The following is a 22,653-nucleotide window of genomic DNA, read 5'->3' on the forward strand; positions in this document are numbered from 1 at the left end:
TTTCATTTTCATTTTCAAATTAGTTTCTAGCATTAATTTATTACCTTTGTGCTTCCCATTAACTATGTATGGATGCTGATTCCACATCTCAAAAGTGAAGACAATGTTAAAGTGGCTCAAAGCTACTTCTTTCCAATGACCAGCAAGGGCCAGCTTCATTGTGTGCAGAAAAGTCTGATTATATAAATGCCCATGGGAAAAACAACTCTTCAGTTCCTGTGATCTATGACCTGAGTGAACACTCAGCGTCACTTCCATGTTTTTTTAAATAAAGTATAGCCCCTATTCGAGTTAAAATGCACAAGAAAGCAGGGGATGTTTCAGGGTGGGCCAAACTTGTCATTAATAAGTCACAATATGAGCCTATGGTATCAGTCAAAGCCAACCGCAGACTTTGAAACTGGGACCTCACTAATCATTGGGTGATGGGATTTTAGCCTAACCCCCAAGAACAAGGCTAATTTCTTCCCACACAGAAAAAGATACAGATAGAATAAAAGAAATTACTCTGACCAAATCAAGCCAGTGGTAATGACAATGGTGATTTTATTTATATAGCACACTTTGTTATATATAAACTCAATCTTCTTAACACAGATGACCAAATCATAAAAAGCTGTGTAGGTTCATTGCCTTAAGATAGCAGAATAAAAAAAATTCAACATGTGAAACACAGGAACTGAAAATTTTATTACATGTCTCTATATATTTCATCCCAAACACAAAAAAGTACAACTTGTTCAATTTAATCAGATCTCTGTGGGATAAAACGAAGTGTAAAAATAAATATATATAGCCACCTATTATCCTTTAACCTCTGTTTAGTTGGTTAAAAATATCTATTACATTAACTGCTAGCAAGATGGATAAAAAAAAAAGATCAACCACTCAATGTTCTCCAAATTATTTTACTTCCCAGATGTTTTGGTTTTAGCATAACTTTAGCTTACTGCAGCTGACTAGCTTGATGCTATCAATGGCAGCCATTGATAGCATTCAAGCTAACCAGCAATAAAGGCAATCACTGTACAGTCATTGATTAAAGCTATTAAATAATGCAGGTTATTGTAATCAATACATAAACTATACTACTTAGCTTCCCTGTGTGATCTCTCACAGCAGTAGATACTATGTTTTATCCAGCTAGCTTCCACAAAACTGTAGATAGCTATTGAGAAAATGCCCAAGTCAAGAAAAAACTCAACTAAATGCACATCACTACAAAATTGCAAAGATATCATATTAGAGTTCCATCGTAGTCTGTTATACATATGGAAAATGCATCCCATTTTTGTAGTTGTTTTACAATTCAGTTTTTAGCACTTCAAATCAAGTTGTGTAAAATCAAAAAATAAGTGAAAGAAAGACATAAAAGTTTTATAGAGGATTATGTTTTTATAGGTTAAGAACTGGTTAACTTACAGCTTTCCTGAAGTGGAAGTAGATTCAGGTTCCCCAACTTTTGCTGATTATGAAATTCTCTGTATGAAAGTGAGATCAAACTGTCCCTGAACTTCTTGTATAAACCACTCCAAAAGATGAAGGGAACCGTAGATAATCACAGTATTGAACAAAGGCCAAAGTTATCTGGCGATGCTCTTCCTGTTCTTTCTCACAAAAAGCAGAAGATACTGGTTCTGCCAAGTTGACCTTGAATCCATCTTGCCTTATGCAACAGTCCATCTCTTGGTATGTTTTTCACACTCACACACTAAAATACCTGTTCCACCTGAATGGACTACAGGTATCGGGTCTTGCTAATAGAACTTCATCAATCACATGAGACAAGGACAGCTGTCATCTGTGTGTGTGGGAAGATGCCATCCGGCAAACACGGCCCTTATTACCAAACAGAAACAGAAAAATTAGTCAGGAGGGATAAGAAGACAGCAATGGTCTGTAGTCACCACTTGCAGAACCATTCCCTTTTGGGGGATTGCCTTGTTGTTGCCTCTCGAGTGCACCTGTTGTCACTGTCACTTGCACCAAAGCAGATGAAACTGATTCACAGTGGGTTATGCTTCCTAACAGAACAGATTGATATCCCTTAAGTTTAAGTGACTTTGTGTTATACTGTGATAATTGAGGGTTCCTTTATATTTAAGCTGGGTGTCTTACAACAATACTGTCCTAAAAGTTGTGCTTTATGTTGCTGTCAGAATGACATAAAGTACACTTCAGTAACAACTCAAAGTTGAAGTGTTCCAAAATTGTGTTTACTGGTTATGTAGTGTTAGAGAAAGAATAGCATGAACTTTTTTTAGCATTACCTGCAGTTACAAAGTAAATAGGAAGAAGAGCTATTATTACTCAAGGGTTATTAGCTGTAATACAATATTTGCAGTAAAAGCACACAAAGTAGATCAAATTTTACTGTTATAACTCTGTATCAGATAAATCGGATAGTTTTTACCACTAAACCTGTAAAAATCAGATATAAAAGCTGTTTATATAAAGTTTATTCTTTCTCCAACTACCAATGGTACTACTTCTGTAACAGTTCTAACAGAGTCAAGTTTTTGTCCCACTTTGCTGCTTTAATTACACTTGAAATGATATATTTTCAGATAAAAACACACACACAAACACACACACACCTCTTCTCATGTCTCAAAAAAAAAAAAAAAAAAAAAGATCATACTGCCTGGAAAAACTGAAATTTTAGAATTTATTTTATCAGACAATGATAATTTTAAAAAGTATGAAATTTCTTTCCATGGTTATTTAGTATTTATGATTCTGATGTATTTTGCTACACTTCTGCTGCCTTTACTCGTGTTGGGGCTCCATAAGTGTAACAAGTGTATACAGTTTTCAGTAAAACCTTAATTATTCCGTCCATATTGTAACTGTATGCATAATGATTTAGCCTGAAGTGTAAACAGATGGTGTCTGTGCTGATGCTGTTAACAGTGATGCACATGATAATGAATCAAATTAACCTGTTAAACACTGAGCTACGAAACAAGCATCAGGCCAGACTGAATTACACAGTATTGTCTTTAATCACAACAGAGTGGGAAAGTCTACAGCCTACATGGCCAAGACTCCCTTATTTCAGGTCCCAAAACATATGCACTTATAGGTCTCACTAACACCCTCCAGTGTCCATGTTTGGAACTACAGTCTAGTTCCTGGAGCCTCTTCTCTCACCTTCACAGTGAAGCATCACAAAGCAACACTGAGGAGGTTGAAGTCCTGACAAGAGAGTGGAGACATGGAAGAGTCCTTCTAGCTCTTCTTTAGTTGATTTTTATTTTTTAATGATTCTAGCAAGCCCTTGATCCTTTCACTGGCCGGCTCCCTCCTCCTTTTCTTGCGACTTTTGATCCCTGCGACCTGCGAAGGCAGAAGGAGGGTAGCGAGTCCCCAAGGTGTGGGTGCACCTTCGCCTCCCGCACCACCACCTCTTGGTGTGCTGGTTTCACTCTGCTGGAGCAGCCAGGCGCTCTCCTGACACAAAGCCACGAATCGGTCGAGTTGGCTGGCGTTGACGTTCTTGCTGACGTTTAAAGAGGTTTCAAACGGGTTCTGGATGTGCAGCGGGGCCACCTCTGGTTTGTTCTGCTCCTTGCCCTGGAGGGAGAGGGAAGGGGACAAGGCAGGTTGAAAACACATTCGTGAGCAGCAGCAGCTGTAAGTGTAGACCTTCGTTTCCTGTGCGTCATGGTCCATCAATTTCGTTGGTCATGGACTCAGCCCTTTGCTGCTCTATCTGGGGCACACATAGCTGAGTAGAACACCTCTCTGCAGGGTAGCAGATAAAGAAGGGAAATGGACATGTCTTTTTTGACTTGGGGAAATGAGCAGGGTTTTTTGAATTTACCCAAAAAAAGAAGGAAAAAAATTAGCTTAGCCTGAAATAAAAAAAAAACATATATGGTCTGTATCTGTCCAAATGCCGTGGCCATCAAATAAAGTATCAAAATGTGGGTCAGAGGGAAGTCAAGAAGCTTCCGTGGTACTTTGCATGCTGTATCCTGCATAATGCCTGACAGTAAAGGCACAGGGGGATAAAGGACGGGCAGGAAGGATTAAAGATGGCAACATAAAGCCATCAGTCAGAAAAGGGGAGTGAAGCGGTGAATTGTAGCACAGTAAAGCAGATTTATGGTGGTTGCTCCACTGTTGAAAGCCGATAGGCAAGGGTCACAACCACAGTCTACCTGAAAGCTTCCTGTGCTGTAGGGAGGCTATGTCAAACTTCACATTAGTCTCATTTATTAAGCTGGGGTCTCTCTTTCCCACGGGTATCGATTCATTAAACTCTAAGCTCTAGCAAAATCCCTGCATCTCATATACTGTGCCATCAAAGCATGAAGAGCTACTTTATCAACAAAATTTCTACTGGGAAGAGTAATAGGGAGTAAGAGGCATATTATTCAGCACTGAACATTTTAAGCAGTAGGTTAATTAACTATCGCGTATAGACAGAGAGGAAAAATTAGCCCCAAAAACTCCCAACGATGAAACACTGTGACTTCCATCGAGGATGTTCCCTGGTTGCCAGTAGAAAGTATTACGCAGGCATAAACAGCCACATCAGGATAAATGTGGGTATAAAAAGAACAAATATGCATTTGTTTGCAGTTAATGTGACAGACCTCCTAATTGGGATCTAAAGCTCAAGGGCGCCAGGCTCCTGTGGGGCCGGCATCAATCACATGAGACGAGGACAGCTGTCATCTGTGTGTGTGGGAAGACGCCATCCAGCAAACACGGTCTTTATTACCAACAGATTTCCCTGCCGGAGCTCAGCTGGGTGAAAGAGTTGAAAGAAGGCTGAACTTCTCTCTGTGTGCGTTTTAAGTTTTATTCCAGTTCCTTAGGTGTGAGGATTTGGACTAACACAGACACTGGACTGACTTTAAAACCATATTAATTTTTTGTCACATTAGCATGTAGATGTGGGAATCCCCCGACATCACATGATATGATATTGTCAAAATACTTCACACACAATATTATTGTATTGCAATAACTACAAATGATGCCCTTAAAGCTAAACTTTGTCACTATCTATTTTATCCACTAAGATACTCCTCTGCTTGGAGAATGCACTCCTACTGTGGTAATAACTACCCACTGACATGGTTTTTATGCTTTTGTGTTGAGAAAGAAGATAAAGAAGGACTCTGTAGCATAGTAGTAGAGATGAGGACTGCTGAAGGAGCATAGCCGTCTGTCTGATGGATGCATGCGTAGTGCATCAGTTGCTAAAACAAAACAAAAAAAACCCCAAAACCCGGCAGATGCTACAGAATTTACATCACAATCAGAAACTGACAAAATCACGGAAACTGTAACACTGGAATAAATGACTGCGAGGATGCACAGCTCAATTAAACGATGTTAAAACTACCTGCATACAGTTGTGCCAAATGTTTATGTATGTGTGTGCCCCACCATAACTCTGCAACGACTATGCAGTACTGCAGAGGTCAGATCCACTAATAAATCCAAGCCCACACTGAAGGACCCCAGTTGAGCCTTTTTACGACATATGCAGCAATGCTGACAGTATATCAGAACACTCGGAGCCATCGCGGCTGTTTTTCAGTTTAACAGTCCAGCTCCGTTCAAACGTTCCTTTAGACAGGAGCCTCAGTGTGTTTAGAAAACTTGATTTGAAGTCTAAATGGCAGCTTTGAAGTAGAGGGCTATTTGCCTTGTCCGAAATGTTTTACAAGCGTTTGTCAGTCTAAAAGTTTTGCTGTAGCTTTGGCTGCTCGTTGCCGATTTTAGATTTTAAACTGGAGCTCCCACTTAATTCACATTTGCTCCCTTTTGAATGTGAGGAATTTTCGGGATATCTATTTATTTATTCATGCAGTTGGCATGGAGAGAAAAAAAAGCACAGGAAGCGATTGTTGGTCTCATTATTATTTCATTAGCAGAGGGAGAAATCCTTTGTACTGACTGATACAACATGAGTAGAACTTCCTAAGCAACTCAAAAATCAGCTTGTTTGCAGCACAAAATGATGCTTATGATACTTTTCTCTTTGTAGAATATGGGGGGGGTTTTTTTCCAGCTCTCAGAAGTGGACATATACATGGATCTGTTATGCCTGCTAATCACTGGCCATTGGGGCAGACAAAGATGGATCTTTGTCTGCCCCTCCCAGACAAGAGGTTTAAACATCAGGAGGCGGGGCTTGTTCTCCCAGATGACCATGTCATATCCACTCTCTATAAGACCACACAGACCACACAGCAGAAAATCTGTGGTGCCAGTTGAATCTCCCTTCAACTGGCACCAAACCTGAGGCAGTTCTGGATAATCATGCTCACCTTTCTGATATTTATGGACATCCGGCTGAATGGGAAGGTGGCGTAGAACTCGAAGAACTCACCCAGCAGTTGCTCTAAACCAAAGATAGAAAACTGGAATTAGCACAAAAGCCCGCTAACACAAATGTCACCGACATATCAAACTGTGGGGGGGCGGTCTCTTGTGCTCACCTAGCGTCTCTGTGTTGCTCTGAAGCTGGATCTTGTTGAAGTCACTGACAAATGTGCAGTCGTTCCCCTCAATCACGCTCTTGTCCCCGGGGCCTTGTGGAGACGAGAGCAGGGATACAAGGTAAAACGTCTGCCTTTACACGCCTGCGACAGCCATAAACAACACACAGATGGATGGAGTCACGCGCTCGTGGCCAGAAAACAAGAAAGCAAGGGGAGAGCAGGCGCACGTGATAAACAAAAAAAGAACAAAGACAGCATGTATCATGTCCTTCCTTGGCTGGTTTACATCTTTAACTGTGCCCTTGTCGAGTCTCCTTCACCACCATGAGGCTGGTATGTGTGTGTGTGTGTGTGTTAGTGTGTTATACTGCTGTTTAAATAACTGCCTGGAAGCGCACATGTGTGTGTGTGTGTCTAGAGGAGGTGGGTCATTGACCTTCCCAGAGTGATGGGCCTTTTATTGTCCTGTAAGCACTCTGTGTGATAGAGTCCGCGCTAAATGGTGTGCCGAGGAGGAAGAGGAAGGAGAGGAGGGGAGGAGGTGAGGTTAGATTGCTTTTGGAAGGCAATTATCAGGCAGCCAAGGTGACAGAAAGAGGGGCAGAGGGAGGCGAGTGGACTTGCGGGCAGATTGGTGTGACGGCAGTTCTATTAGAAAAGGACACTGGGTTAAACATTCCTAACACATATATACATGGTAATAAGATGGATGGCTGGAAGGCTTTCCCAGGATGCTGAGTATTAAATAAAACAAGTGAACAGTCTCCAGGGCTGTAGATGAAGGATGTGTGTTGTACTCAGTGTTGCAGGGTCACACCTGACATTGAAATGCTGCTCTTGGCTACAGTTAAATTTGAAAGTCATGGACACAGCAAAGGTGCATTGAACACAATTATGCTGCATGGCAATGGCACCTATGCTCAGGCTGAGGACCCCACAAGGACAACGCCTCTCTTTATCTGAAGTGGGCATAGCAGGTGGACCAATACTTAACAAGTCATCAAGCTTGGTTTACCAGATCAACTTGATTGTGATATGGTTGTGCCCTGTCTGCTAAAGAATACATACATTAGCAGATAACTGGGCTTTGTCTATGACCTGGAAAACGCAAGTGTTTTAGCACATCTTGCAAAGGCAGCTGCTGGTCCCTGCCAGGCCGAGGGGGCCTCTGCCATGGGAGAAGAGGCCCGGAAAGCAATGGGTCTGCATGCTGCAGAATCCAACACACACCTCAGTCACTGAAAGCAGCAGTAACAGGACACCATTAATTATCCCCCCACAAGTTCAAAAGGTCCAATCTAGACCACTGGGTGGCTTCACGAGTGTGAAAGCTGCAATAAAGATATTAGGACCCTCAGTGGTGAGTGGATGCCCGGATTACTACAAAGGCATAAAAACGTGTGGAAAGAAAAAATCGTTTGAATTGTTTGATGTCATTTAAAAGACACTGTTTAAACTGCAGTTGTTTCAACAACATCTCGTGTTGTTCATCACTTCTTTTGTAAATAGATGGTTCATTAGAGGTGAACAAATAGTCACTGGAGATGTTATGAGAGAAGGATCCGGAATTCCATGACAGCAAAAATGGTGCTAGAAGTACAACGTCCGTGAATGAAGTCAGTGAATTTTTCAAGCTGTTTTCATCCAATTTAACTGGAGATTCCATGTATGTATTTCTATAAACAAATAAAGCTCAAAGTGTCCAGAGGTGCTTAAACATGGTTACAGACAGAAAAGACTTTCCCCTTGCTTTCCCAGAGAAAATCACCCCAACCAGCTGTAAATGAGAATTCTTGTTACTTCCAAAATGTGTTATTTGCTTCCTGAATTCAGCAAAATTTTACAATTTGGTGCTTTTCTTGCCTTTATTTGCCAGGAAACACAATATTCATGGAGTGGGGACAGCTGCTCTTACTTTGTTCACCTCCTGCCTGCTGCGTGAATTTTACTCTGACTCAGTTAATTGGAACCTTTTCACACGTGCACTGGGACTGTCCTCAAAGCAGGTATCTTACACTGAAAATCTAACTTCCTTAACACCAAAAGTTTTTGTTGAATCATTTATGACATTTTTCATTTCTAAGTAACTAATTGACCAAGGTATATTTGTGAGTGTGACTACAGCTGTACAGAGAAAACCCCCACCCCACACTGCCACTAGTGTACTCGGTGGTTGCATTTATATTTTAGGGAACAGTTAGTAAGCAACGTGTGAAGAAAAAAAAGGCATTATTAATTTATGAACTTCTTGTTTTTTGCCTGACACTTAAATAAGAAAAATGTTTTCTAGTGAACGCGTGTTTGCTTAAGATTGGAAAGTACACTGTTTTTGAAGCATGAAGAACGAGACTGTTGTGTTGGGCTGTGAAATGCTACACTTAGAGTGATTGTTAAGAATAGAAAAAAGCAAAACTCTTAATGTTATTAACTAAAACACTACTGAAACTTTGAAACTTATTAACAAATTCTCAGAGGTCCGCTGTGTGAGTGCTGGATGGTACCTGCGAGGTCCCGCAGGTGGTCCAGTGTGGGGATGATGGGAGGAGTCCTCTTCTGCAGGAAGAACAGCACCATGACAGTGAGGGAGAAGTTGGTGATCCAGGCCCCGGGGATGCTGCTGGTGACTCCGTGAGCTCGGGCCCAGCAGCGTACAGTGAACACCAGGCTGCGCACCCGAGGGTCCAGCTCTCCATACAGGTAGAGCAACTCTGTGCTCTTCATCGCCACCCTGTGGAGAACACAAAGAGTGACATCTGAGCATACGGTGCATCCAGATAGATGCAGTTTTCACAATCTGAGGTTCGGAGCGCTAGAGTAGGTTATCATCAAGGATGTGTCTGTGTATTTCTGCATTCATCCCTCCTTGGACCCAGATGAGTATCCCAGTTCCTGATGCTGGGAAACATTCCCACAATGATGCAGCCACCATCGTGCTTCACTGTAGGGGTGATTTTGACTACTTTTGTTTACTCCAGACATGACGCTCGGTATTCAGGCCAGAGAGTCAGAGATCTGAGAGTCCTTTAGCTGATTTCTGGCAAACTCCAGGCGGGCTGTTATGTACCTTTCACTGTCTGATTTTGGAGATTTCAAATGGAAATTTAGTAATATGGAATGGCTTTTGAAAATAAATGACACTATGTTCAATTATAAAATGCCTGCATTTTGCCTTAAATATAGAACTTGGAGATGTGTTAACAGCATTAACAGTTCAGAGAAATGGTGCAAGGGCCGACCATTACAGGTCAGAGAAACTAAATGTACCGCTGGAGAGCAGCATTCAGCTGACTCGGCTGCTGTTCGTCTGTTTTTCTTGAATGCACGCATTCACACCTCAGGCAGGAAGGTGCTATGCTTCAATGATCTGTGAGCACGATTTAAGAAAAGTCCCCCCTCTCACAGCCACCCACAGATGCTGGTTCAACTCCATTTCCTTAGAAACTGCAGAGTGGTTTTCTGTACGTTAGCAGGTGTGTGTGTGTGTGTGTGTGTGTGTGTGTGTGTGTGTGTGTGTGTGTGTGTGTGTGTGTGTGTGTGTGTGCGTGCGTACTTGTGTCACACACCAGCAGAGACCACAAGTCAATAACGTTGGAAGGAAAAGAAGTGAAACACAAACAAGCCCACACTTCGTGTTCAGTTTCACAGCGGAAAAATGCAAGACTGACCCATCGTAGCACTTCCTGCCAGAGTCTGGTTTCTGTCTGGGAGCTTTTATAATGCAAGCGTGGTCAAAAATGGTATTATGGGTAACGTAAAAAGAGCATTTACTGTGAAGCAAGAGAACTGTGACCAAGTCAAATCTGACATTTTACTCGTTCCACTGACGTCAGAACATCTGCGCTGACTGAGTACCTGTTGTTGGCTGTGAGGTCACACTGAAAGCCAGACGGCTGGTGGGCGAAACGGACCAGAGGGCACCGTGCGTTGAGAATTTTCTGTACCCCCACGCAGCCGGGCCCAAACTGGTCGACGCACTCCCCGATCACAGACAGGATGCTCTGAGTAACGGCTCGCTCTGAATTGGCCCGCTTCATCTGGTACTCCAGGGAGAGGCCTGACTTAGGCTGCACACACAGGGAGGAATATACAGAATAACAGATATATTTACACTTTAATTTTTCAATTGTTTTGTCCTAAGAAACCATGAGGCATACAGTGGTTATTTTCCATTTGATCCTATAGTATCTCCACACCTTTCTGTCTTATGACATGTAAATAAAATATTCACCTAATACATGTTTCAGGGTGACTCTCTTCTATGTCAAGTTGATATCTGTGGTCATTCTAGTTGAGCTGCCAGTTAACCGTTACATTACTGCAAGTGCATTCATAGCTTTCAAACAAACTAAAGACAGACACATGCACATCAGCTGTCTGAAAGTCAGACCAACACATCAGCATTTTTAGTTTGGAGATAGTGGGGATCTAGCAGATGGCAAAAAGAAAGAAGCAACCACTTTTGCACCACTTTGTTTGGTTTTATGCAAAGGATTTCTGGGTAGTGCGTCGCTGTGGGGTGATATCAGGAGATAAATCAATATGTGAGGGCAATTTTTATATACATGTATAGGTGGTTTCAAACATATGTGCCATGAGCCAAACATACCCTGCAAAAGGGTTCAATGCAGGCCACTGGATGCATTTCTAAGTAAGACCTACACAACAAGAACCCCTGCTGCACAGAAGCATTCTTCTGGAATAAAAACAACCATAAAGAGGATAAACTGCGGCATATTTTTCAAATTGCTCCTACTTTTTATGAGCCATCTGTGATGTTTCATTATATGAATATACTTCAAAAAGTGCTTCACGGGAATTTTTTTATATGCCGCTATTTAATGGGTTTACTGGTCTAGCTCATTTGAGATCAACTTGGACAGCATGTTGCCCATTAACTTAAATAAGTTTGATAACTCTGTCACATGTTTTATTGCTCCCTCAGTGCCACTGGATAATAAAATGAAATTGGTTCATATGTGATTGTGGTGGAAAATCCGCAATTGCTGGCAGAGGCACTTAAAAAAGTCTAAAAATACTAACCTAATTTCCTATAACGGTGAAGGTAGACAAGTGCAAATGCCTGCAGCCAAGCATTCAAAGCAATGGAAAGTGAACAAGAGAGGTGAAGAGCAGAGTACAGGCAGGGTGAGTGGGTGGAAATGAGTGTCAGGGGCGACTTATGACAGTAAGAAAGCAAGACTGAAAGGGAAGGTTTATGAGCGGGTCGTGAAACCATCTATGTGTGGCTTGAAGACAGTAGCACTGACAATAAACACAGAAGGCAGAGCTTACAGGTGGTGGAGATGGTGATGCTAAGATTTTCAATATATTAGAAATGAGTACATCAGAGAGACAGCTATGATTAAGCATTTTAGAGACAAAGTCAACAGAAAAAGAGAAAGACCACAGACAGGATTCATGGATGACAGAGGAGGACGTTAAGGTCACAAAGAAGCGGATGATCTGCTGTGTCGACCCCCAAAGGGAGCCGAAAGAAGCAAAAGAAGAACGTGGTTCTTTCATATGCCTTTTTTTGTGTCAGAGACAACAAAACAAACCAAAGGAGTAGTTAGTTTAGATGCAGATAAAATGCTTAAAAGGAAAGCTACCTCACAACTCACAAGGAAATCACTGCAAACTGTTTGCCAATAAATCTAATATTTTCTAAAGAAACCTAGAAAGCCTCATTACCAGTTTCACATTGCGTCCAGTGATGCTGTCCAGATCCAGCAACATGTCCAGGTCACAGCCAAGCTTTCCAAAGCCATTCACTGATGAGCCAAAGGGTTTGATGGTGCATTCTGGAAAATAAGCGGTAGCAATATCCTTGAGCAGGGAACAGACGAGGAAACGCAGCCTGCTGTTCTCCTCTGTGAGTTGATAGGCTTCAGTCAAGGAGCTTATCTGCTTGTCTATCTGAGGGAAACCAGGAAATGGGAAACATCCAAATCAATCAACTTCAAACAAGACTTAAAATGTAAGTATAACTTTTGATGTGATAAGTCAACGTACACTCTCTTCTCTGGAAAGTCTCTTTATTAGCTCATTGATGGGAATAGTGGTCTGAGGTTGGCACTGCCGGCCTGACAGTTGGTTTGATGAGTCCACTGAGCCGAGGTTTCTGAGTGACAACAGTCTGGATTTGAAAGGCACTGCGGATTCGTGGCTGCCACCAGGAATTGCCACCCCTTCAAGTAAAGACGTAACACTTTCCTGGTTGGCAAACTCCACTACAGCATACACTCCCTGGAGAATTACACAATATCATAATTGTAACATAATTCCAACAGGGTGGTGAGGTAGCAGTACTTGCTTATCAGAAGAGGTTGGTCTTTTACTCACATAGCTTTCATAAAAGAAGTATTTATTGATTTCTCCATGTTTTGATAAATACTTGAGGAACTTTTTCTCATTGGTACTGGACTGACAGCTGATGAGAACGGACCTCTCTGCTTGTTCTTGTCTCTCCATGTGGAGAGTGTGCAGAGACTTCCTTCCATTCTTTTCATCTGACAACAGAGAAGAAGCCATCCAACAAGTCAAGTTTTTTTCTCTGAGAGTAAGACATTTAAAACTGTGTAATAAGCACACTGTTGTTAACAGACAGACGGGACAATATTAGCTGTATAAGACCTTTGGGACGGGTTGGGGGTGCACAAATATATGGGCCTAACATTAGTTTCAACTTGGGTGAGTGATATCAGCTTACTGGGAAATAATATGACATTTACCGGTGACAGCAGGCAATAATTCTGTGGTGTGTCACGTCAGTTTTGCACTGATAAACGTTCAAAGACTGGGATGCACCAAATTGATAATAAAATGCAAAAAATGTGATGTATCGTCGGTTAAGTTCTAGTTTTCATTGTTCAATTGTCCCAGAACATGTCAACAAACCTCATTTACAAAACTGTCAGTTTTACAGTGGGGCTTTCTATGTAAATATACAAGTCCCACAAATGACAGGTACAAGTTCTATATAATAAAATTTTAGCCGTAAAAGAGTTATCGCGTTGTTATCGTTAACAGCCACAGTGCCGAATTTTACGTATGACCCAGTGATTTCTTACAGGTCACATATTGTGTAAAACGCACAACGCAATCATAGTTACGGCCTTCACCAACAAAAATATAACGTTTCTCAGGGGAGTTTGGAATGGTGCACACTCGACATCACACGGCGGTGTATTAAGGCTAGCCTAAAGGCCAGCTTCTTTTCTAGGCTTAATTACTAACCACTTTCGTCACTTCGAGTGGCCTCAGCTCGGGCAATAACGACGTCTGTTCCTATACTTCTGTGAAGAAACGCGTCGGTTTTCTGTAGGCACTTCGCCAGGCTGGCCCTTCCTCTCATATGTAACCTGCACACAGCAAAGGAGGACGCCATTGTTTTTCGGAATGAAGCGCAAATGCGCATGCGGCTGGTCCTGTCTACGGCAACCTAGAGATACCAGAAAAGACACTTTCTAGTGTTTAAAAAACTATCATCCGATTTCTTTGGGCTGACTCTGTAACGTCTTTTAAAGGTATCAAATTTGAAATTGAATTGAAATTTGTTTTTATTTTATTTACTACGAATAAGCTTCAGTGTTGGTGATATATTATGCATCGTACATTAAACGAGACACGTCTCCCGATAGGAAAGCACCCAACAGTCCTGAAAGCTTTTCGTTTTTTTTATTTTTTATTTTTTATTTTTTTGTTGTGTTTTTTCATTTGAGGAAACAAGAAAAGGGAAAACGAAACCTACAAAGACAGCGAGAGAGAGCTGCTGGCAGCTGACACTAAAGAGGTACTCCACCTCCACAGCCACGCCACACTTCCTGTGTTTACTTCGTTCTAAACACAATCCACGAAGCTTCATACATCAGACAGTCTGCGGGGCGCCGCAATGAAGACACGACGGTGCGCTTAAGCTTCCGACTCAATTTCATAAGGCAGGTAACGCGTGGTTTCTGTCACTCAAAGAAGTAACTCCTGTTATTCAGCGAAACTCTATTTTTCTTTAAGCAGCGGAATATTTGGCAGATAGCTAGTTATAGTTCTACAGCTACTGTTTTTTGTTTGTTTGTTTGTTTGTTTTATTTTTCTAGGCACCTATTCTAAGTTTGCATGTTTGGATCGTAATACGGTTTATTTTTTATGTATTTATTTCAAATGTTGCATGGGGTTTGCATTAATGCACATGTGTATGATTTGCATCGAATAATGTGAGCTGAACTCTTTATCGCAGCATCATAATGCTAATAATAGTTATAATAATGGGCAGTTGTTGTTTTATAAATGTATAATAAGGTTCAAGCTTTCCTGGGGGGGCTTCCCAGCTTTACTGCGAAACTCCCTTCTTTTGCTTGGAAAACAGCCCTGTGAAGCCCCTCCCAGCTGTGTGTTCAGCCAGCTGTATCAAAGCTTCACTTCTTAAGTGTAGTTTCACTGCACGTCCTGCTCCCCACGTGAAACTTCCCAGTCATGAACGATCCGCTTGCTTATACAATTCAAGTCAGCACGGAAACAGTCCCCACACTGACCTCCTGATGTTTGATTTTAGATGGAGCTGGACAAACGGAGCATTAACATGGATTACAAATATGACTCGGGAATAGAACTGCTCTTGACTCACATGAATTTAGAGGACATTATTAACGCTGCAGAGACTCTATATCGGCTCGAGGAAGAGGAGGAAGAAGAAATCTTGTCGTTAGAAGACGAAGAAGGACTTTCCCAGGAGGAGATGGATGAGAATGAGGAGGCAGGGGAGGTGGTGGTTTTGGGGAGTGAGCAGAAGGACTACGCTAATGGAGTTCGATATGGGACTGTGACAGAGGTCCTGTCCTTTGTCAACCTCCTGTCCAGCATGCAGACGGCAGCCTTGCCAAACCTGCCAGAGGAAATGGGAGTCCTCCTAAATAAGGTGAGAATCTTGTTGTTTTTTCTTTTTTAAATCTTCAACACAACCTGAATGTTTAGTTGATGTGGTCAGCCTAGAAAAACTTGCATAATTTTCTTTCTTTTTTTTCCTTCCTAAAAACAAATAGAAGGACATGGCTGTGAAAAAAGGCCGCTACCAGATTAACATGGACGTTCTCCTGTTTCCATGGAAATTGACCTACAAGAATCATGGGTCTGGCCTCGTGCCTAAGGGCTCATTTGGGAAAGTCCACTTGGCTCAGGACACCACCACCAGGAAGAGAATGGCCTGCAAACTGGTGAGTCTTCCTGATCGGTGACTAGAAATCCCGCCTGTGCTTGACTTCTCGACAGCTCTTGACCTGCGTGCCAAATATTTAACCTGCCAAATACTGCTTGTTCACAGTCCAATTACTCCTCTGTTTGTACAAAGATTGTTGGTGCCAGCGTGACATTTGCTATGTTTACTGAGTGAAAGAGGAACAGGGTTGCTGAACGAAGAACTATTTGTTCTTGTAACAAACTTACAACATGGGCTGGGATTAATGTAAGACTGGAATTTCAACAATAACTTCCCACAGCTCCTCTGGATGTTTGTGACAGGGTCAGATTCATTAAAGACACATGTAAAAACCACACATGCTGCTTCTATCTGGGCAGATCTATGCTTGAGAAAGAGGAGGGAGGGAGGCAGCGTGCTTACGCTGTTGTATGGAAAATATTGACAAATGAGGAAGGAGTACTTTCCTCTCTAGTCAGGTGTTATCGTCAGAATACTATGTTGACACAGTGCTGTTTTTTTCACGCTGCTGTGAAGGATTTACTGGAAATAGTTTGCAATAAGGGCTTGGAGTTAGGATGTCCTTATCTGCTTAAAACAATGCCATCATCAGATAATAATTACTGAGAAATTATTTCTTTAAAGAAACAACTTTAAAATTATCACTGACAAACTAATAACAATAGATTTCTTAAAGCACAAAAAACAGGATAACAGTATCTATATCTATTACTATGTCAGCTAATCTGTTAAATACAGAAAGAGTCAGTGTCCTTGTGAAGTATTTATTAAATGTATATTTTATTTGCAGAACTAACTGAGCTGAACTACCCGATTAGGCTGTCAGGGTAAAAAAAACAATAATTATAATAAAAATGAACCATTAATTGTAGTTCCTTAAATCGCCACTTGAGGCAGGGTCCAAAACTTCAGCATTTTATATGTAAGTAGCACATTTTGCTCTCACACTGTGTGGTGGTTAGCACTGTGGATTCCTGGGTTCAAATCCACCGGCCGGCTGGGGCCTTTCTGTGTAGAGTTGGGATAGGCTCCAGATAAACCACAATACAGAAGTGGAAGAAAATATATGGACAGATCTAAGTATGCATTTTCCCGAGCTAGCTAGCTCTACCAATAACTGATAAATCCTCTGTGCACTGTTAAATAAAGCCACCCTTGCCAATAAAAATGCAAAATGTGAAAAGTCAGTTTGTTGTCACTGTAAGCAAACACGGATCCATTTGGCCAGCAGTCCCCAGGATGTCTCATTTAGCTCATTGGCTTCATATTTAACAGTCAAATGCAATGGTGTCACCGAGCCTTTTAACTCACTCCAAGAAATAAGATGAACATGTTTCCCAAAACGGTGGGCTATTTGTGATCATGCGTCTTATCTCCCTCGCTAGATCCCCATGGAGAACTTCAAAGCCGCTGATGTAGAGTTTCAGGCCCGCTTTCGCCATGAGAACATCGCCGAGCTGTACGGCGTTCTGCTCTGGAACCAGAGCATCCACCTGTTCATGGAGGCCGGCGAAGGCGGCTCTGTGCTGGAGAAACTGGACAGCTGCGGACCGATGAGAGAGTTCGAAATCATCTGGGTGACCAAGCAAGTCCTGCGGGGCTTGGAGTACCTGCACTCACACAACGTCATTCACCATGACATCAAACGTAAGCATAAAAGATGTGTGTCACTTACTCTTGATGGATGTGCTCCATGGTATTGAACAAGTACATAGGTTACAGGAAATTATGCAATTACAGTTTGTATCTTCTATGCGTCAAATTCAAGCCACAGACGGATATTGCTCTTGTAAATAACCCAATTCGCTGAAAAGAATGAATCAGTGAACAGCCACAAACCAAGCAGATCATAGGAATCTGATAGATTGACTAATGCTTTTTCAGTAATTCTTCAAAGGTAGCCTGGTCACAGTGACTGGTAGCTATCATGACAGATCAGACAAATACGCCCTGGTTACTGCAGGTGGAGCTCAGCTGAGGAACCACAGCAGTGCTGCTGGGATCAAAGCATTCTGCAGAGCTGTCTGTCAGCCTCACTGCTTAAAGGCTCGCTGGCAGTCTGGAAATTCCAGCCTGCTTCTCATGCTCAGTCAGGGTTACAATTATGGTCCAGAGAGGCAAGTGACTTATTAAAATGACCATTCAGGCCCTCTGACAAGCTGTGGTTCTTAGCATTTCCTGCCTGCAGTCAAAATATGTAATTAAACCTTGGTGACATTTTAGGGACAAGGATGAGTCTCTTCGTGGCAATTTCCTTTGTCAAAGCCTGTGACCTACTTATCGTTTTCATGCTTAAGATCAATACAGACTCAGTGGACCTGAAACTGAAATCTTATCAGTTCAAGCACCAACTTGAATCACACCTCCTTCCTTTTCATCTCTCCACAGCCAGCAACATTGTCCTGATGTCAGACAAAGCAGTCCTAGTGGACTTTGGGCTGACAGTGCAGATGACAGATGATGTATACATTCCCAGAGATCTGAGAGGAACAGAGGTAAGGAAATAAGCCGCTCCGCCTTAAAAGATGTAAGTGTAGCCCTGTAATGAATGCGGGCCTTCTGTTTTGAGTAATTGCTCTCTCCGATCAATGCTTGCTTTTCTTTTGCTGATCTGGAGCGTGTGTTGACACGTGACTCACACTAGACTTCCCTAGGGATTTTAGCAAATTAGTCCCACGACTTGTCAGCACTTGTGTGCTTTTCCAAAATGATTACAGAGTCAGTGACTGGCAAGCATTAATTTAGAGCAGTCAGTGCACTCATTGGCCTCACAGCCACTATTAATAGCTTGCTGATGCTCAGGGCTTTCAGCTCTTTAAGTTGTTTTGTTTTTTAGGATGAAGATTTTGCACACACCTTCTCACCCACTGGTCCTTGCTTTCCCAGGCTTGTGTGACAGTCTATATAGTTCTGTGTACATGCACCCCCGGGCCTCTCAAGTGCTTGTGGAAAGTCCCAGGGCAGACACCCAGGAGTAATAATAAGAGAGGCACAGCCTGTGCGTATTTACAGGCACAGCCTGTAAATATGCTGGGCTGCTCAGGGTTACATGAACATGGGAGTGCAAGCTGGAATTTCCAGCAGAAAGACACAAAGAGATGAACTCTGGTGTGTTTACCTTTCACCCTCCAAAGGCCAACACACTTCTGCACTTCCCTTACCTTTTTTCATGCGCAGCGTGGGTCTGCAGGTTGCTTGTTTGGTTGCAGGCAGAAAACCCCTTTTACACTAACAACAGGTCACTTCCTGTTTGTTGTGTCTCGCTGACACGGAGAATTTGACTGTCGCACTGAATAAAAAGGGAACTTGTTTCTCTCTCTCTCTCTCTGCCATTCTGATCTGCAGCCATGTTAAAAGTCACCCACTAAACATCCCCCGTCTTTCTTTCAGATGTATATGAGTCCAGAGTTGGTTCTGTGTCGAGGACACAGCACCAAGACAGACATCTACAGCCTGGGCACCACCATCATTCACATGCAGACCGGTAGTCCTCCCTGGGTCAGGAGATACCCACGCACTGCATATCCATCCTACCTGTACATTGTAAGTACTGCACATGAAAATCACATCATAGGGAAATGAACGCAACCAGAATGGTTGGTGCAGATATTTGTGGTCCTCACAGGATGAATTTGTGATATTGGGAGGAAAAGGGCATGTTTGAATTTGCGCACCAGAGACGTCTGATGACCCTAAAGTTGGATGCTGATGTTTGCCTTATTTGGGAACGTCGGTATCTCTTAAGTTTCAGTGCTCTGATTTATGACCAAGTACTTTCCCATCAGCATGAGCTGACCTTTATGCTTAATGCTAGATTGCATGATAGTAAATCAGTTTGTAGATAAACTGTGAAAGGTTTCCCATGAAATAGTTATTACACAGCAAATTAGTACATCACTTAATTTTGTTTTTGTTTGTTTTCATTTCTTGATTTTTCTTTTTTCCTAAAATTGTTCTTAAAAAACAACAACAACCCCACTGTATGCTACCTGCACCTCAGTGGCTGGTGCACACTGAATAGCATGAAAGCACTGAGTATGTTGGGCCAACACAGACCTAAAAGGAAAGAGACAATTAGGAAAAACAAGTCCTTTAGTGTTAATGTTGCTCTTTCCTAGCTGCAGGTATAAATCCTCCTTGGTTACCAATTACCATTGGAGACATATGCCTCTGTTACATGCCTCAGCAGAGACAGTCCTGTGTTGTTAGTATCCTGCGAGTCAAATAGTGACACAGTTACCGCACACAACATGCTCACGCCCTTCGCAGTCAAGATTGCCAGGCGATAAAGAGGATGTTTGCAGTGGGTGACCTGTGGCTTATTTAGTCATTCAGCACTGTTTCGTCTAAAAGCGTTCCATTACATGGGCTCTTTCCATTTTAGCTAGTCCCATTTCTGTTTTTAAAATGATTATCAGCTTCTTTGCTCTGGCCGTTTACTCACTTCCACTTGAAACTGCCGTCATGGAGAAGTAGCATTACAGGGCCAAGTCACTTGTACGGGCTGAGCTTTGCAGCTGCTCCTTGTTCCTGTTTATTGTAACCATACTGCTTTTACAAACCACTGCTCACATGGCCACTGAAAAAAAAAAGGGCAGCTTCGGTTCTGCATAGCTGTTTTTTTCTTGAGTTATTTGGAAGTACTAGCTTTGTTTTTCTCTTCTTTAATGACTGTCTTGTATTATCTGTCTCCAAACAGATCCACAAGCAGGCCCCTCCTATGGAGGACATTGCAGAGGACTGCAGCCCAGTTATGCGGTCCTTCCTGGAGCGAGCCCTAGAGAGGAACCCTGCGCTGCGGAGCTCGGCATCTGAGCTACTAAAGGATGACGCCATCAACCCTCCTAGAGAGGATCAGCCGCGTTGCTGGAGTCTTGACTCGGCCCTGGAAGAGGCCACCCACACCTTGCTACGGCAGCAGAGCCAGCACCACGACACCACGCAGGGTAAAGCCTTTAGTGCCGAGCTCAGTTTGTTCTTTGTTATTAATAATAAGCTGGCTACTTAACGTTAACATGTACCTCGTCTTCTCTGCAGAATCCTCTCTGTACTCTGAAGGTTCTGGACACATCAGGAGGAAGGGCTCGCTTTACATTGACCTAGGGGCCTTGTCGGGTTACTCTAAACTGGTGACGGGACCGCCTTCCTCAGAGTATGGCTAACAAATGACCAGACAACACCATTTATAAGGCTGAACTGTTCTTAAAGCCACATAAATGGCTGAGACTCGTGGACAGCTATAGCCAACATGACTCGTAATGATGTAAAACAGCAAGTGTGACTTGGAATGAATGGGTCCAGTTCGGCCTGAAATAGAAAACGCTGCAGGACAGTGTTTGGATGCATTGTGAATAAATAAGCATTATACTCTACATATAATTTCCCACACTTCTTTTGTGGGATGTTTGTACTTTATTTCAGTTTGGGTTCATGGTGATAGATGCACGCTGTTTTCTTTTCTCCTAAAACCTTCTGAAAAAAGTTATTGTATCATTTGAGTTACTTAAAGTGTAAGCTGTGTCTTAAAGTATGTGTGTAAACATGTATGATGTGTAGTTCTTTTCGAACGTCCTCCTGTTAATTCCTGTGGAATATTCTTGGCAACACTGTGCTTTGCAAAATGAAGCTTCTGTGGAATGAATGCGATGAGTGATTTTGTTTTATGTTCTGTACATCCACTGAGATGAAGCATGCGCTGCTTTATACTGAAAGGAAAAAAAAGCAAGTGATTTATTTCTGTTTTCTTTTGTAATAAGTGTAAAAGTTACCCAGAGTTTTTTAAGTGTCATTCTGCAATAAATGCAATAAACTCAAAAATCCTATGGTCTGTGTGTATGTCACTGCAGCCTTAGCTTTAGCAGCTATTCGTTTTTGAAATTGCTTGGGGAGATTCCTGGAAAGGAAACTGAAAACTTGAGTATATCACTATGTTTCACAAACATGCAATAAATTATACAGTTAAACATTCAACAATATGTGCAATACTAGTCCAGCCTTTTCAGTCTGGACCAAAATTGAGGTCAGGACTCTGTGCAGACCAGTCAAGTTCTTCCACACCAACCCTTCTCATACATGTCTTTATGGAGCTTGCTGTGTGCACTGAAACAGTCATGTTGGAACAGGAAGCAGCCATCCCCAAACTGTTCCCACAAAGTTGGGAAATTCTCCAAAATGTCTCAGTATGCTGAAGTATTAATAGTTCCTTTCACTGGAAGTAAGGGACTGAGCCCAACTCCTTAAAAACAACCCAACACCATTATTCCCCTCCACCAAACTCTACACTTGGTGTTCTCCTGGCAATTGCCAAATCCAGGCCAAACCCAGGTTGGATTGCCAGATGAAGAAGTACGATTCATCACTCCAGAGAACACATCTCCGCTGTTCGAGTGGCAGCGTGCTTTACACCAATGTATTGCTTTGCATTGCTTGGTGATATAAGGCTTGGATGCAGCTTCACTTCTCTTTTGAGTTCCCAACTCTCAGAGAAAGCCCATATTTCATGCCTCGCTAAAACAAAAACATTATGCACCCTCAATGAACATGAAGCAGTCATTTTAAGTAAAATGCAACTGAAATTTGTCAAATCAAAGAATTATTTAATTTAATAATTCATCATAAAGGAAAATGTGATCAGTGCAAATCAAAAATATATAAACCAGACCAGATTCCACTGAATTTAATATTTTACATTGTAATTATGAAACAAAATTTACATGTAATTAAATAAGATAAACTCAGCATTTTGGGCACTTTGCGAGTGTGTGTTTCTGCTGAAAGCAACAATAATTTACTTCTGTTTTCTTTAGTATTAAGTGTAGAAATTACCAAGAGTTTTCAAAATGTCATTCTGCAATAAATGCAATGAACTCAAAAATCCCAAATTGTCTGTGTATATGTCACTGCAGCCATAACTAGTTAGCTGCTATTCATTTTTGAACTCACTAAGGGAGATTCCTGGAAAGGTGAATGAAATTCAAA

At 42.0% G+C, this 22,653-nt stretch overlaps 2 protein-coding genes across 4 annotated transcripts; one reads left to right on the forward strand and one right to left on the reverse strand.

Moving 5' to 3' along the window:
- Nucleotides 1-546: 546 nt before the first annotated feature.
- Nucleotides 547-13,911, reverse strand: LOC102305747 (mitochondrial poly(A) polymerase). 2 transcript variants are annotated; one of them, XM_014332446.2, is made up of 9 exons: nt 13,704-13,911; nt 12,810-12,976; nt 12,480-12,713; nt 12,159-12,383; nt 10,320-10,531; nt 8,969-9,195; nt 6,465-6,557; nt 6,294-6,367; nt 551-3,576 (listed from the first exon to the last, which is right to left on the reverse strand). In XM_014332446.2, exons 1-9 carry the CDS (start codon nt 13,882-13,884, stop codon nt 3,232-3,234), a joined length of 1,758 nt encoding a protein of 585 aa, XP_014187932.1. In that variant the 5' UTR covers nt 13,885-13,911; the 3' UTR covers nt 551-3,231. The 2 variants fall into 2 exon arrangements, with proteins under 2 accessions (XP_014187933.1, XP_014187932.1); XM_014332447.2 differs by lacking the exon at nt 13,704-13,911 and having other exon boundaries at nt 547-3,576; nt 12,810-13,013.
- Nucleotides 13,912-14,273: 362 nt separating this feature from the next.
- Nucleotides 14,274-21,492, forward strand: map3k8 (mitogen-activated protein kinase kinase kinase 8). Of its 2 annotated transcripts, none has more exons than XM_005918462.3 (8): nt 14,274-14,404; nt 15,016-15,378; nt 15,503-15,673; nt 17,061-17,322; nt 18,064-18,170; nt 19,066-19,218; nt 20,375-20,621; nt 20,713-21,492. In XM_005918462.3, exons 2-8 carry the CDS (start codon nt 15,016-15,018, stop codon nt 20,835-20,837), a joined length of 1,428 nt encoding a protein of 475 aa, XP_005918524.1. In that variant the 5' UTR covers nt 14,274-14,404; the 3' UTR covers nt 20,838-21,492. The 2 variants fall into 2 exon arrangements, with proteins under 2 accessions (XP_005918524.1, XP_005918525.1); XM_005918463.3 differs by having other exon boundaries at nt 14,282-14,408.
- The last annotated feature ends 1,161 nt before the right edge of the window (nt 21,493-22,653 follow it).

The sequence above is a fragment of the Haplochromis burtoni genome, unplaced genomic scaffold (genome assembly GCF_018398535.1).
Source record: "Haplochromis burtoni strain Fernald_Lab_line unplaced genomic scaffold, NCSU_Asbu1 Contig_30, whole genome shotgun sequence".
Taxonomy (NCBI): Eukaryota; Metazoa; Chordata; class Actinopteri; order Cichliformes; family Cichlidae; genus Haplochromis; species Haplochromis burtoni.